The sequence below is a fragment of the Papio anubis genome, chromosome 11 (genome assembly GCF_008728515.1).
Source record: "Papio anubis isolate 15944 chromosome 11, Panubis1.0, whole genome shotgun sequence".
Taxonomy (NCBI): domain Eukaryota; kingdom Metazoa; phylum Chordata; class Mammalia; order Primates; family Cercopithecidae; genus Papio; species Papio anubis.
In genome coordinates, this window is record NC_044986.1 from 10,954,506 (window position 1) to 10,971,156 (window position 16,651).

General features: G+C 42.2%; 1 protein-coding gene across 7 annotated transcripts in view; it reads right to left on the bottom strand.

Moving 5' to 3' along the window:
* BTBD16 (BTB domain containing 16) overlaps positions 1 to 16,651 on the bottom strand; it is an 81,263-nt gene that overhangs the window by 5,948 nt on the left and 58,664 nt on the right. For all 7 annotated transcript variants that reach the window (XM_021943787.2, XM_021943791.2, XM_021943792.2 and 4 more), the window contains 2 exons: positions 2,544 to 2,635; positions 856 to 938 (listed from right to left, as the gene is read on the bottom strand). In XM_021943787.2, coding sequence (XP_021799479.1) covers positions 856 to 938; positions 2,544 to 2,635 — 175 coding nt within the window. The remainder of the gene's footprint in view (positions 1 to 855; positions 939 to 2,543; positions 2,636 to 16,651) is intronic.

Sequence of the window (16,651 nt, forward strand, 5' to 3'; positions counted from 1 at the left end):
GGAGGCTCCAAGGTGAGGGCTGGGGCGGGGAGGGAGTGGATATTCGAGAGGATGGCATTAGGAGCAGGGGACCAAAGGAAGGAGGTGGGCAGAGTCAGAGGACCGAGAGCGAGGTGGGGACTTCCCAAGATGTCTGCACAGACTGTCCCCTCTCTCTTACTCCTCTGCTGCCTTGTTAGAGCATGGTCCTGAGTTATGTCCCATAAAAGCACCTCCTTCCACGGAGTCAAGATCTATGGTGCGGGGAGCGCTGAGCACTGTGGCTTGCATATTACAATAGGTATTTGTTGAGCAGGATTGAATTTTAACTAGTGACTCATACATCTTCAGAACTCACACACTGCCCCTCTTCATCTCTGAAAACGCGAGATTGAAACACATAAGAACTACAACAGTTTGCATGGACAATTCACAAAGGGGAAATGCCGCATGGAAAAACATTCATAGTCACCAGTAATAAAGGAAATGCATGTTAAAAAATGAGATGCCGTTGTTCCCTTCTCAATTAAGAAAAGTAATTAGAAATGTAAATGCTCTGTGTTGCTGAGGGTGCACAGAGAGAGATATGTTCATTTATTACTGGAGGAAGAGTAATTTGGTCCCAACATTGGTTCATCTGTACCAAGAACAAAAATGCGTATGAGGGGAGCTCGAACTACCCGGATCCCAAATCTGGGTCTCCTTCCTTCTCTCCTTCCCAGGCCTTGCTCTCCCCACTTTCCCTGGAGGACAATCCAGATATGTCCTGACCTCAGAGATCTACAGGTTTCAAAAGTGAAACCCATCTCCAGAAAAAGCAAAGTCAGAGAGGCAACACATTTCGACAAGTGTGTCCTCACAGAGCAGGCAACTCACTGCGTGGTAGTGGTTGGCTGTAACCCGGTTCAGCCACGACTCTGGGAAAAAGTTAATGTACCTCAGCACCTCCAGATCCTTGCCTGGGAAGAAACACAAAGAGAATGGTTTTTAGTGTTATTCACACCAGAGCCTCAGAAGTCTCATTTACAGAAAGGAAAAGGAAGAAGTCAGGAGCTGAGGGAAGGGAAAGGGGTGGATGGTCTCCTTTAAGGTTTGATTGACAAAGCGGAAATAAAACATCTCAGGGTCACTGTGGTTATGTTCAGAGTCAATTACTTTTATATTCCAAATCAATTCTCTTTTAAAAACTTACAGAAATACCAGCCTGGCCAACATGGCGAAACCCCGTCACTACTAAAAGTGCAAAAATTAGCTGGGTGTGGTGACGCACGTCTTTAATCCCAGTTACTTGGGAGCCTGAGGCAGGAGAATCGCCTGAACCCAGGAGGCAGAGGTTGTAGTGAGCCAAGATTGCACCAGTGTACTCCAGCCTTGGGGGACAGAGTGAGACTCCATCTCAAAAAAAAAAAAAAAAAAACGCACCTTATACAAATAATCTTCCAAGGAAAACAATACATTCACTCCAAATTGGACGGCCATTTCAACTTCAGTTTAAAAAAAAGTCTATACTACACATTAATGTACAATTTAAGTGTAACTTATCTTATTTTGAATGAAATATACTCTCAACAATCCTGCACGAAGATATTGCTGCCCAGTGAACCCTGGAAGGTACCTTGAGAACTACTGTTAAAGGAAAAGCCATCAGTGGCCCTCGAAGGTCAGCTTTGACCAGTCCTCCTTATTCTTTAAAGATATTTCAGTTCTCACAATATTATCGAAAAAATTACAAAGCAAAAAGGAAGAAGATATTTAAGTTGCACATAGCTCCAATTTAAAATTTCTATTTTTATTTTTTTTCCCCATACTTTTCCCTAGATCTCCCTTCCCAGGTCCCTGGGGAAGAGTCAGTGTTCCCCCACAACCACGCCTCACCCCAACATTCACAGCCCCCTGACTGCAATCCTGCCTGGGAAAGGAGGTTTGAGATCAGGTAATCAGTGTTTCTGGAGTGTTTAGAAGCAACTTGGACAAAACTACCTGGCCCCATCAACCATTCCTGAATTCTAGAGCCACTTATTGTATCTGGATAGCTGGAAATGGCTTTGAAAATGTTCTCAGATGTCCTTTCAGATGCAAAGATCTCACTGGGTGGCCTCCTGGACTGCCAAAAACATACTCCCTCACATTTCTTTCCTCTTTCCGAGTTACAGGTACCATCCCCTGTGCCCAGAGCATGAGGTTGAGGGAGCACAAATCCAGAGTTTTCTCCCAAACTGCAGAACAAGGGGCCTAGAAGTGAAGCATGTGAAGAGGTAGGCCATACAATTAGACGCCAATAAAACAGCCCTTGGCAGCTGTACACAGCTTCACAATATATAAGCCCCTTCTAGCCATCACTGCATTTCATCAGAGCTCCAATTACCCTCATTTTACAGACAGGGAAAGTGAGACCAAGAGGCTGCATGACTTTCCCGACGTCACATAGCTTGGAAGTGACAATGCCATGTTTCAGGTGATTCCCTCGGAAACATCAGGTGAGTCTCCCCCAGCAGTGGCTATGGGGTGGGCTGCAGGTGCCCAGCAGCTTTCCTGTGGATGCGCTCCCCGGGACTGGGGCTTACCTTTGGTGATGCCGTGCAGACGCAAGCAGAGGAAGAGTGGCCTCAAGCTCTGTCCTATATCCCGGTCCAGAAAGCAACAGTTCTCAGGAAAGCTTAGCAGGGGCATAAAGAAGAATAACAGACCTTCAGCAAACTCCTTTCTGGAATTAGCTCGGGCTAGGGAAAGCCATGTTGTAGAGACTAGTGGCTTCACCAGCCAGGGGGAGATGGAGCCTCAGTCTCTCTGGAGGGGTCAGGTACATGGAAGCAGATGGTGGCTTAGATGACATTTTATAAAGTCCAGCCCCAGAGACAGTAATGGAGACAAATGCTTATATTCTCCTCAGCATCTACCACTGAGTTCTGCACATAGCAGGTGCTCAATAAACGTATATTAAGTGACTGATGGGAACGCATGTTACTTCACAGAGGACCTCAATATGCATTTTCTCACTTGAGTCTCACCAACTTCCTGTGGGGCAGACGGGGCAAGGATCGTGAGCTCCATTTTACAGATGGGAAAAAGAGGCTCAGCTTGGACTGGAATCCGGGACTCCTGACTCCCCCTGTACATATGCTGCCCTTCCAGTAAGTGACCAAATTAAGCGCTTCGTAAGTGCTTTCTGGTAAAATTTAAAAGAAGAGAATGACTGTGTGGGGAACTAGTTTTAGCAGCTGGTTTCAGGATCAGTTCTGCTATACTCAGCGTTCATACCAAGCTCCAATTAACTTCCTCATGAAGCTGAAGGTCAGCGCCGGGTTGAGAAGATCCAGTTCTTTTTGAGAAGACACACACACACAGACACGCATTCCCTGCCCTTGTTTTGAAATAACTTACTTCACAAAAATGGCCACTTTTCATAAATGGGGACAACGGGGAACAATGTTTCCAAGTCCCTTTGGAAATGCAGTCACTCCCTCAAGGCAGAGCCTGCACAGGACCCACCCAGGGTACTTGCAGATTATTTTCCGTAAATCAAGAGCGATGTCCAAGTCACATCCTGTCTCAGCTGGACAGAAGGCACCACTGACCCTGTGGTCCCCTCTGTCAGAGATGCCCGCCAGCTTTCCCAGAACCGTTTATTTTTATAAGATCTGGGAATTTCTGGGACCGCCCAACCGCTCCACGCCAGAGGTCCCAGAAGATAGGCCTAGGGGCGCAGAAAAGTTGTAGGCACAAAGACAAGTGAGTTCTGATTCGATTCAAGGGTTATTTACCAGCATCTACCCTGTGCCTGTCTCCGGAGGTGGACAGAGCAGCCATAAATAAAGTCAGGCAGAGGCTTTCAGGAGTGCAGAACTATTGGTTCTGGAACCAACCCTCCATTACCCAGGGTGAGTGGAGCCGGGGCTGGTGGGTGCGGTGCCTGTGCCCTGAAAACACTGACATCTTCGTGAGACAAATAACACTGGCTCACTTCCTTTCCTCAGATGATCTGAGCCGCCTCCTTCTTCTGCCTCTTTTTCATCATGTCATGGAGGAACAGCTGAGGCGTCATCATGGCTGGGCAGCAGGTGCCAAGTGGCAAGAAGGGGCCAAGCTGACACCATCCTCCTTAGCCCTGCCCAGTGCTCTGGGGACAAGCCAGCACCTATGGCCAGGGCTCCACAGCCGGGTGCTGCCCTAAGCAGTGGGCCCCTGCTGGAGCTGCAGCTTAAAAACAGATTCAGCCCCAGAAAGGAAAGGACCCATCTGGAGGAAAGCATTGCCTCCACCAGGAAGCTCCAGATGCCGGTTCTGCTGACGTGCTTGGCATGGCAAGGCTGCTGGCAGGGGCGAGAGGAACCGAGACCCCGATCCTCCCTTTCAGAGGCACTCAGACCCACAGGCCATTCAGCCAGGGCCTCTCTGGACAGCCATCCTGTCCCAGAGGATTTGGAAACAGCTTTGTTGAGACAGCTGGTTGGATGACCCCTTGGGGCCTCTGGGAAATGGCAATGATGCCCACTTTTGTGGCTGACATGGAAAGGCCATGAGTCATCTCATCATCCAACCAAGTTGGAGTCCCTGAGGCAGGCAGACCAGGGTCCAATCCCAACCCAGCCAGTCACAGTCCTGTGACTGGGCCTCTCAGAGCTTCACTCTCCTCTATCAAGTGGGAGCAGCAGCCACAGGTGTTGCTTTGGGGAGAAGGGAGGAGTAAAGCTGACAGTGGGAAGGGCTTGGATCGGCTGCTGGCACCCAGTGAGTCCTCAACACCCATAAGCGCCACCATTGTCCTCCTGCCCCAGGGAAAGTGAATGGACTCAAGCAGGGTCAAATGCAGGGAATTGTTCTTGGCGGTGTTCATCATCATTGCCACCCTCCAAATCACCCAAGTTATGGGCCACCTCAAAGAAAGAAAGTGGTGTCCTCAGCTTCTGATTTCCTGAAATCTCAAAGGATCTAAGGGTTGTGGTTCATCTTCAGAACTGATCAATATCACCTGGCTTTGGGAGCCTAGCAAGGTCCATTGTCTTAGAACCAGTGTCCTACACAGGCCACTCAGGGCCAGTCCAGCACATTTTCCATTTTACTTGGCGCCACTTAACTGTCTGGGAGCGGAGGCACCTGCTCCTCTCTGGCCCAGTGGTGAGTGCCTTCACATGGTGTCACGTAAGATGGGAGGGAGCAAGCAGCTGCTAAGTCTGGGGACTACTGTGCTTGGCTACGCTGGTGAACTCAAAGACTGGCATGATTTCCCTGGTACTGTGCTCTGTTTGTGCAAAGACCTCTTTTGGTTTAGTGCTTACTTTTTTGAGACAACTTCAGGCGATGGTCTATGCCTCCCAAAGTTCACTGAGAAACCCTGGGGCGTGACCTCTCTAGGGAATACAGTTCACAGTTCCTTGCTACTGAAGGATACATCCAGGTTGGCCCTCGGTTCTACTTGCCAGACCTTGGGGACAAATCTCCCATAGACTCGGAAAGACAGTGCCTGGGGACAAGTCTCCCTCTGATGGGTACATATTGTAATTTTAGAGGTGCTCTTAGCCACAACTTTCTCACTTCCTCTACCCTGTCATCTGCTGGAGCCTTCCACCCTTCCTGTGAGTATCAGGCCCACAGCCCTGATAGTCCCAGCACTTCAGATTTTTAGCCTTAACATACATATATGCTACAGCATGATGGACCTGGGAGCAGTAAGCCAGGCGCAAGGGTGAATGCTGGATGATTCTACTTTGTGAGGTACCTAGAGTCATCAAATTCATAGAGACAGAAAGTAGAACGGTAGCTGCCAGGGACTGGGGAAGGGGAATGGGAGTTGTTTCATGGGTGGAGTTTCAGTTTGGGAAGATGGAAAAGTTCTGGAGATGGCTGCATAACAATGTGAATAAACTTAATGCCACTGAACTGAACACGTAAGAATGGTTCAAATGGGAAAAATTTATGCTATGCATATTTTGCCCCAGTTTAAAAAAGACATTAGGGTTAAAAATGACTTTGCTTATTTGAGAAACACTTGAACTAACATATTAAATTTTAAGACAACGTTTGAAAAAAACACACATTTTAGGGCAATAACTCACAATGAGAAGAGAAAATGGCTTTTCCCCCCCGCCCAAAATACAACTCAGCATAGAAGACTTGGAACACTTCTGAAATCAAAGAACCAGGAAATGGAGGCCGGTAGCGGTGGCTCACGCCTGTAATCCCAGCACTTTGGGATGCCAAGGTGGGCGAATCACCTGAGGTCAGGAGTTGGAGACCAGCCTAGCCAACATGGTGAAACCCCATCTCTACTAAAAACACAAAAATTAGCCAGGCGTAGTGGCAGACGCCTGTAATCCCAGCTACTTGGGAGGCTGAGGCAGGAGAATTGCTTGAACCTGGGAGGCAGAGGTTGCAGTGAGCCGAGATTGTGCCATTGCACTCCAGCCTGGGCGACACAATGGGACTCCATCTCAAAAAAAAAAAAAAAAAAAATCTATCTATCTATCTATCTATCTATCTATCTATCTATCTATCTATCACCAGGAAATGGTCCTCTTGGCTCCTGACACTCAAGTGTGGTAAATGAAACAATAATTCCTGCTGCCACCCCCACATCATAACCTACCAAAGGTCACCACATTTTAGGACCCCCGTCACATGCTGTCTCTTACAGGCGTCTGCCACCACGCCTGGCTAATTTTTGTGTTTTTAGTAGAGATGGGGTTTCACCATGTTGGCTAGGCTGGTCTCCAACTCCTGACCTCAGGTGATTCGCCCACCTTGGCATCCCAAAGTGCTAGGCCTTTTCTTTGAGTCAGGGCTGACCCACCCATCAGTCCTGGTGAGTGCGTGTCGTTACCTGAATGCACAGTGCTTAGGGTGCTTACCCAAAGTCTACAGGCAGTGAACGGCAGAGGTGGAGCTAAGACTCGGGCTGACTTCTCCTAACATGCATCTCATTTATTGCTTGTCTCTGCTCCTAGATTGCAAGCTCCGTGATGACAGGGTTTGTGTCTGCATTGTTTATTGTTGTACTCTTGGTGTCTTTTACAGTGCCTGGCACTTAGCTTGCAATATGTTGGGTGAATTAATTGGATGAACGACCTGGTCTCTGCCAACTCTCCAGCCTCATTTCCACCATCCCATCCCTCCATTCACCCACAACTTACCTTCTAGGAATGCCAGTAGGGCCAGCCCTGGCGCACATACTCACACACACTTGCTGCACATACAGGCCAGTCTATGCTGCTATCTCCATGCCCATGTGGTCCTATCTGCTGTCACCATGACCTACCAGCTTTTCTCTGAGACTGAGTTCAATGTCCTTCTGTCTGTCAAGATGGTCCTGACCCTAGCAGAAAGGGAAATCCTGTCTACTCACAACCACAGCTGCCCTTTTTAAGAACCTCCTACACTCAGACCCTTATACTTCTTCCATTCCTCCATGCTTATTGTTGAAGGTATGTTTTGGTGCTTCTGCTTCTCAATATGCCTGGAAAGCCACGAAGCAATGTGGCAGAGGTGGAAAATTAGTAAGAACTAAGCGTAATATTTAGGGACCCTGAGAACAATAGAGACTCAGGTTCCAGAGATCCAAATTAAAGGGGAATAGAGTCATCACCTCTCAGAGCAAGAAAAGACACAAACAAGGCAAGAAGTACGAACGTCAGATAATGAGAAATCCTCTTGACCCAGAATACATCAACCTCCCTGCACAAGGCTTCGTTGAGCTATTCTAAAAGAGAACAATTTAATGGCCCTAATGTACGTGACTCATGGGATATTTCAAAATTAATGTGCTGGTAAAGAGATCAGTGTTGACACACCAGGGTTGCCCAGTTTTATGCTAACTCTGGCTACATCTGCAAATGCCATTCATGAATCACAAGAGGCACATGACCTCGCCCTCCCTGGGGACACAGCATCATAGCACATTTCCCTCAAGAAATCAGTGGGCTCAGGGCACCCAGGATACAGGGCATGGCAGGGAAGCTCTCCTTGAAAGTTTCCCCTGCAGTTCCCTTGGGAATGCTATATGGGGGAATGGGTGGGGGAAGGTGCTGTTGGGTTCGTCAGTGCACACCCATGCAGCCAGCACATGCTCTTGTTCTCTCTGCAAAGACGACCTAAGAGGAGGAATTCATCCAGTGCACAAGTGAGATCAGAGAAGGCTTTCTGGAACCAGCTTTGTCCCGCTCTGTAAAGGCTGGGTCAGCTTTGGGTAGGGTAAAGGAAAGAAGAGACTCAGCTGAAGAATCAGGGGAATCTAGAAGTTTGAATCATATGGGAATTGGCTTCATCGGCTACGTTCAAATTAATTCCTCCTTCTGGTGAGGTGGAAGCTCATTGCCAGAATCTACCCTGCAGTGTCTGAGAGATACCTATTTAGTGACTAATAAATCAGCTAAGGATTAGAATTACATGTCTGCTGATTTGCCCTTGACCCTAAGAGCTAAGAGTGTCAGAAGACCTTGAAGACCAAGGTCAACCCCAGTACCACTATCCATTTGCAAAAGGAGCCTAAGTAAGCTCCTCATTATCCCTGGGCCTTAGCTTATTCAACTGCAAAATGAAAGGGTGAGACCAGGTGATTTCTAAGGGACCTTCCAGCATCAACCTTCTTTGAATTAATAAAGTGAGTAATTTACAAACTGACATGAACTGAATGCATTTTGTTGTCCTGTAGCTCCCAAACTGCCACTCATTTCAATTAGTACAATCATAAGAAGAGTTCTACACTATTCTCCTGAAGAAAGCTTTTTGGAGGTGGGAAGACATTTTCTGCTTCTAATTATAGTGACCAATTTCACCTGATTGAGGACTGAATTCTCCACCCTTCTAGCAGTCATGCAGATCCAGCCCTGCCCCACATACCATAAAAGGACATATAAGAAGCAACAAGAAGCTACTTGTCAATCTCCTGCTGAACCTGAGCATACACAAAGCAACTGGAGAGTCATCTCTAGGCCCTGAGAAGACAGTTCCACTTGAAATGTAACATACACACTGTAATGCCTAAGGCTGGAGGGAGAAAGTTGCAAATCAAGGTCAAATCCATACCCAGCAGGACTGAAACCATCCCATGCTTTGTGCACTTCAAGCTGTCACTCTGCAAACAGGACACTGTTTCAATTTAATACTGAAAAGCTGGCCAGAAAGTCACTATATTCCTTCTTACGGTGTGTACCTGACACGCAATGCAGAGTAGTTTTCAGAGTTAAAGTGAAATATTTCAGAGGTGAAAACCACCATTAAAGAACATTCAAAGCACCATTCATTCAGTACTTAGTCAACAGCTACTAGCTACTAAAGATTGAGGACTGGGAGGGTAAAGTGAGTGAGACACCGTCCTTGCTGCAAATGGCCAGTGTGGGAGCCATGCCTAGGAATAGATAATCCCAATAATTATTTTATTTACAAGTGAGAAAGCTTACAGAGATGGGCGAGCAACGCTATGGAGCCCAGAGACTGAACATCTGAATCAGACTGTGGGGAGAGAGGGTGCTCCTGGAGGGTTTCCTTGGGGATAACTGAGCCAAGTGTGGAGGCACAGCAGATCACTCTAGCAAGATGGCTTTTGAAATACACCATACCCCTGAGCTCCTGATAAAGAGCTGATCTCCTTAAATTCACCATAATTAATCCAAAATAAGATCATCTTCCACAGATGCCATATTTTTGTATAAATCACCATGGATTCCAAACTGCAATGGGCTGCTTCTCCCATCGTCTTTCATCTCCTTTTCTAGCCAGGTGAACCAGATGAATGAATTAATTCTCTTGCTACCATATTTGTTCTTACAGACACTCTTTCCACTCCATCTTCTTGATATCACCAGAGCTCAGACCCTTTGCCCCTCATGGAGAGAGTGGCAACTGTTCCCAAGTCCTCCTCACTTTCTCCACCCACCTGTCCCCTACTAGAATGTCTGATAAAGCCGCCCCCACTCCTGACCCAATACACTATACACATGCAGATTATATCAAAACTCCTGGGATGCAGTTAAAGGAAATGTATAGCTCTAAATCAGAAAAGAAGAGAGCCTGGAAATCAGATATCTAAATACCTATCTCAAGAGGTTAGAAAAAGAATATCAAATAATTCTTGAAGAAAGTAGAAGGAAAGGATGAAGAGAAAAATTAATGAAATAGAAAATATACAATTGAAAAATATCAACAGGTATGTCAAGTCAAAAGGTGTTTTTTAAAAAAATGAATAAAATAAACCTCTATCAATGCTGATCAAGGAAAGAAAGAAGAGAAATATATAAATTATCAATATCTGATATGAAAAGAGGGCTATCACAACAAATTCTACAGATACTAAAAACATAATAAACATTTACCAAGTGGATTAAAGACTTAAATGTAAGGCCTAAAACTATAAAAATCCTAGAAGAAACCTAGGAAATATCTTTCTGGATATCAGTCTTTTCAGAGAATTTGTGATTGTCCTCAAAAGCAATTGCAATAAAAACAAAAATTGACAAGTGGGACCTAAATAAACCTAAGAGCTTCTGCCCAGCAAAAGAAATCATCAACAGAGTAAACATAAAAACTATGCATCCAACAAAGGTGCAATACCCCAAATCTATAAGGAACTTAAATCAACAAGCAAAAAACAACCCCATTAAAAAGTAGAAAAAGGACACGAGCAAATACTTTTCAAAAGAAGACATACAAGTGGCCAAGAAACATATGCTAAAATGTTTAACATCTCTGATCATCAGAAAAAGGCAAATCAAAACCACAATGAGATACCATCTTATATTAGCTAGAATGGCTGCTATTAAAAAGTCAAAAAATACCAAATGTTCCCAAGGCTGTGGAGAAAAGGGAACACTTATATACTTTTGGTGGGAATGTAAATTAGTTCAGCCACTGTGGAAAGCAGTTTGGAGATTTCTCAAAGAACTGAAAATTGCACTATGCCATTTGACCCAACAAGCCCATCACTGGGTATATACCCAAAGGAAAATAAATCATTCTACCAAGAAGACACATGCACGAGTATGTTCATCACAGCACTATTCACAATAGCAAAGACATGGAATCAACCTAGGTGTCCATCAATGGTGGATTGGACAAAGAAAATGTAGTGCATATACACCATGGAATCCCACACAGCCATTAAAAATATATATATATTACGTTATTTGCAGCAACATGAATGCAGATGGAGACCATTATCCTAAGTGAATTAATGCAGAAACAGAAAACCAAATACCATATGTTCTCACTTATAAGTGGAAGCTAAACATTGGGTACACATGAACATAAATACGGGAATAATAGAAACTAGGGACTACTAGAGTGGGGAGCAAAGGAGACAAGGGCTGGAAAACTACCTATTGAGTACTATGCTCAGTACTTGGGTGACAGGGTTAATTGTACCACACCTGAGCATCATGTAATATATCCATATAACAGACTTGTACATGTACCCCCTAAATCTGAAATAAAAGTTGAAAATTTTAAAAATATACATAAAATACAATCATAAAGAATTTTTAAATTTTTTTACCAAGAGAGATCATATTGTGAGCCATAAAACAGGTCTCAATAATTTAAAAGAACTAAAATCATACGAAGTATTTTCTCTGATAACAATGGAATTAAGTTAGAAATTAGTAACAGGAAGATATCTTTAAAAATCCTCAAATATTTGCAAAACAAAGAACACAGTTATAAATAATCCATAGATCAAAGAAGAACTCAAAGGGGAAATTAGAAAGTATTTTGAACTGAACTTTAAACACAACATATCAAAATTTCTGAGATGCAGCTAAAACAATAATTAGAGGGAAATTTACAGCACTAAACACTTAGGAAAAAAGGTCTTAAACCAATGACTTAAGTTGCCACCTAGGAAACTAGGAAAAGAAGGGCAAACTAAACATTTGACAAAATAAAACATCTATTTCTGATAAAACTAATCATCAAACTAGAAATAAAAGGAACCTCCTCAACATGATAAAGGGTAATTATAAAAAACCTATAACCTATAGTTAAAATTTTATTTAATAATGAAAGATTAAATTCTTTCCTCCTGTAATCTAGAATAAGGCAAGAAGGTCCACTCTCACCACTTCTGTTCAACAATGTACTGAATATTCTATTCAGTGTAATAAGGCAAGAACAAAAACAGGCATACAGATAAAAAGGAAGAAATAAAATTATCTTTGTTTACAGGTGATATGATTGCCTATGTAGATTCCTAAGGAATCTATTAAAAAAGTTTCTAGAACTACAGTTGAGTTCTACTAAGGTTGCATAATACAAAGTCAATGTAAAAAAATTAATTTTATATTTCTGCATATTAGCAAAGAACAATCAGAAATCAAAGTTAAAATAATACCTTTTACAATAGTGTTAATATGAAAGCCTTAGAGATAAATTTTCTAAACAATGTGCAAAACTACATGAAACATTTATGAAAGAAATTTAAAAGGACCTAAATGAACGGAAAGATATGCCACATTCATGGATCAGAAGACTCAATCTTATTAAGATGTAAATTCTTCCCAAATTGGCCTGTACATTGAAGACAATCCTTATCAAAATTCCATGAGATTTTTCTACAAAAACTGTCAAGCTGATTTTAAAATTAATATGAAAGTTCAAAGAAGCTAGAGTAGTCAAAATAACTTTGAAAAAAATGAACAAAGCTAGAGAACTTACATTACCTTATGTCAAGACTTAGTAAAAATGAATTATCTAATCAAGATAATATATTAGTATAAAATAGGAATATGGTTTAAAGGAACAGAATATTGAGTCCCAAAATAAACACACACATATGGTTGATGTTTGACAAAGGTGCCAAAAGCAATTCAAGGGAAATAGGATAATTTTTCAACACATCATTCTGAATAATTGGATATCTATATGCAAAACATGAACATTAACCCTTACCTCACACATATATATATAACTTAACTCAAAATTAATCATAAATATAAATGTGAGAGCTAAAACAATAAATCTCCCAGAAGAAAACATAGAGGAAAAATCATAGTCATCTTGCTTTGGCAAGATTATTAAGTAGGACACAAAAGGAATGAACTGAAAAGAAAAAAAAGATTCAACACATTAAATATCAAAATAAAAAACTTCTGATATTCAAACTACACTATTTTGAAAGTGAAAATATAAGTAATAGATTTGGAGAAAATATCTATGAAATATATATCTGACAAAGGACTTGTATCCAGAATATATAAAGAATATATTCAATAATATTCACAATTCAATAATAATCACAATTCAATAATAAACAACCCGGTTTTAAAAATATGGGCCAAAGGTTTGAACAGATTTTTCATTAAGAAGATAAATGAAGGACAAATAATCATATGAAACGATGCTCACCATCATTAGTCATTGGGGAAATGTAAATTAAAATCACAATGAGATATCATTACAAATGCATTAAATTGGCAAAAATTAAAAAGGCTGACCAAATGTTAGCAAGGATGTGGAGCAAATGAAACACCCCCCTTTGGGAGGCCAAGGCAGGTGGATTGCCTGAGACCAGCCTAGCCAACATGGCAAAACCCCGTCTCTACTAAATATACAAAAATTAGCCGGGCGTGTTGGCATGTGCCTGTAATCCCAGCTACTCAGAAGGCTGAGGCAGGAGAATCACTTGAATCTGGGAGGCAGAGGTTGCAGTGAGCCAAGATCATGCCACTGCACTCCAGCCTGGGCAACAGAGTGAGACTCTGTCTCAAAAACAAAAAACAAAAACAAAAACAAAAAATAATGCAACCACATTGGAAAACAGTTTGGCAGATTCTTAAAAAGTTAAACATACACCTACCATTTTACCTAGCCATTCTATTCGTAGGTATTTATTTACTTAAAAGAAAAGGAAGCATATTCTCCCATACAGACTTGTACAGGAATATTTATAGTAACCTTATTTATGAAGTTACTGAAAACAACCCAAATGTCTATGAAAAGATGAACAGAAAAACAAATATTGGTAATCCATGAATGGAATATCGCTCAGCAATAAACAAAAAGACCTACTGATACATGCAACAGCATGGATGAATCACTGAATAATTATGATGAGTAAAAGAATCCAGAAAAAAAGGAGTACAGACTCCATGATTTATTTACATAACATTCTAGATATACAGTCAGACACCACTTAACAACGTTTCAGTCAACAACAGACCACATATAAGATGGTGGTCCCAAAGGATTATAATGGAGCTGAAAGACAGGACTGAAAAAGTTCTATTGTCTAGTGATTCCATAGCACAACACATGTGTTTGTGGTAAGGCTGGTGTAAAAAACACCCTATTGTGCTGCCTGTTGGATAAAAGTATAGTACATGCAATTACATTCAGTACATAATACTTAATAATGAATAATAAATGACTGTTATTGGCTTATGTACTTACTATTAGATACTTGTAATCTTTATTGTATAGTGTTTTCCTTCTACTTATTAAAAAAAAAAAAAAGTTCACAGCCTCAAGCAGGACCTTCAGGAGGTATTCCAGAAGAAGCCGTTGTTATCATAGGCAATGACGGCTTCATGGGTGTCATTGTCCCTGAAGACCTTCCAGTGGGACAAGATACGGAGGTGGAAGACAGTGACATTGATGGTCCTGACCCCATGTGGGCCTAGACTAATGCATGTGTTTGTGGCTTAGTTTTTAACAAAAAGTTTTAAAAAGTAAAAAATAAACATAAAATTTTAAAAAACAGGATAAGAGTTTATAGAACAGGTTATAAAGAAAATATTTTTGTACAATTGTATAACGTGTTTGTGTTTCAAGCTAAGTGTTATTATGAAAGAGTCAAGTTTTAAAAATTAAAAAATTTATAAACACTTGTAGTAAGCTAAAGTTTATTCGTTATTGAAGAAATAACATTTCAGTGTAGCCTAAGTGCACAGCGTTTATAAAGCCTACGGTAGTCCAGGCGCAGTGGCTCACGCCTTCAATCCCAGCACGCTGGGAGGCCAAGGCGGGTGGATCACCTGAGGTTGGGAGTTCGAGACCAGCCTGACCAACATGGAGAAACCCTGTCTCTACTGAAAATACAAAAAATTAGCCGGGCATGCTAGCACATGCCTGTAATCCCAGCAACTCGGGAGGCTGAGGCAGGAGAATCACTTGAACCCGGGAGGCGGAGGTTGCGGTGAGCCGAGATTGTGCCGTTGCACTCCAATCTGGGCAACAAGAGTGAAACTCCATTTCCAAAAAAAAAAAGTCTACAGTACTGCCCAGTCATGCCCTAGGCCTTCACATTCATGCACCACTCACTCACTGACTCACCAGAGCAACTTCCAGTCCTGCAAGTTCCATGCATGGTAAGTGCCCTGTACGGGTGTACCTTTTTTAAATCTTTTACATCATATTTTTACTGTATCTTTTCTATGTTTAGATACACGAATACTTACCATTGTGTTACAACTGCCTATGATATTCAGTACAGGAACATGCTGTACAGGTTTGTAGTCCAGGAGTGATACGCTATACCATATAGCCCAGGTGTGTAGTAGGCTATGCCATCTAGGTTTGTGTAAGCACACCCTATGATGTTTGCACAAGGATGAAATAGCCTAACAATGCATGTCTCAGAACACATCCTAGTTGTTCAGTGACACATGACTGTATAACATTCTAGAAAATGCAAACAAATCAAGAGTGATAGAAGCAGATCTGTGTTTGCCCACCAAGGGTGGTGGTGGGGCTGGAGCAAAGAGGACTAGTGGATTGTTTTGTTTTGTTTTGTTTTTGTGTTGGAGTCTCACTCAGTCACCCAGGCTAGAGTGCAATGGTGTGATCGGCTCATTGCAACCTCCGCCTCCCAGGTTCAAAGTGATTCTCATGCCTCAGCCTCCCAAGTAGCTGGGATGACAGATGTGCGCCACCATGCCTGGCTAATTTTTGTATTTTTAGCAGAGACAGGGTTTCACCATGTTGGGCAGGCTGGTCTGGAACTCCCAACCTCAGGGGATCCACCTACCTCGGCCTCCCAAAGTGCTGGGATTACAGGGGTGAGCCACCGCGCCCGGCCTACGAGTGGATCATTAAGTGTCATAAGGAAACCTTTATGTGAGATGGATATTTTCATTATTTTTATGGTAATGATCATTTTTTGGGTACTTATGTACATCAGAACTCATCAAATTGAAGCCTTAGCTATGTGTAGTTTATTGAATTCCAATTATGCCTCAAAAAAGCTCTAAAAAGATAAAGTTTGTTAATTACTGGTGTCAATAAATTTAAAACAGTTTAGATGAAAAGTACACATTCCTTGAAAAACAGACCATAACTAAAATTGACACAAAAATTCCCATAAAATCTGAATAATATTACATATATAAAGAAAATTCTGTCTGTAACTAAAAGTCTTCCAAAATCTCAAACCCAAATGACTTCAGTGATAAATTCTTCCAAATATTTAGGGAGACAAAACAGCAGTCTCTCCCAAACTCCTCCAGAAACCAGAAGAAGAGGGACTGCTTTGAAACTTATTTGATGAAACTAGCATGACCTCAATATTAATTAAAAGCTGGCAAGGATAAACCAAGAAAGGAAAATTTCAAGCTAATGTCTCTCATGAATATATAGGCGAAAATTCTAAACAGTCAGCAAATAGAATTCAGTGACACAAAAGAGGATACCATTGCTTGACCTAGTTGGTTTCATTCCAGGAATACACAGTTGGTTTACCATTAAAAAATAA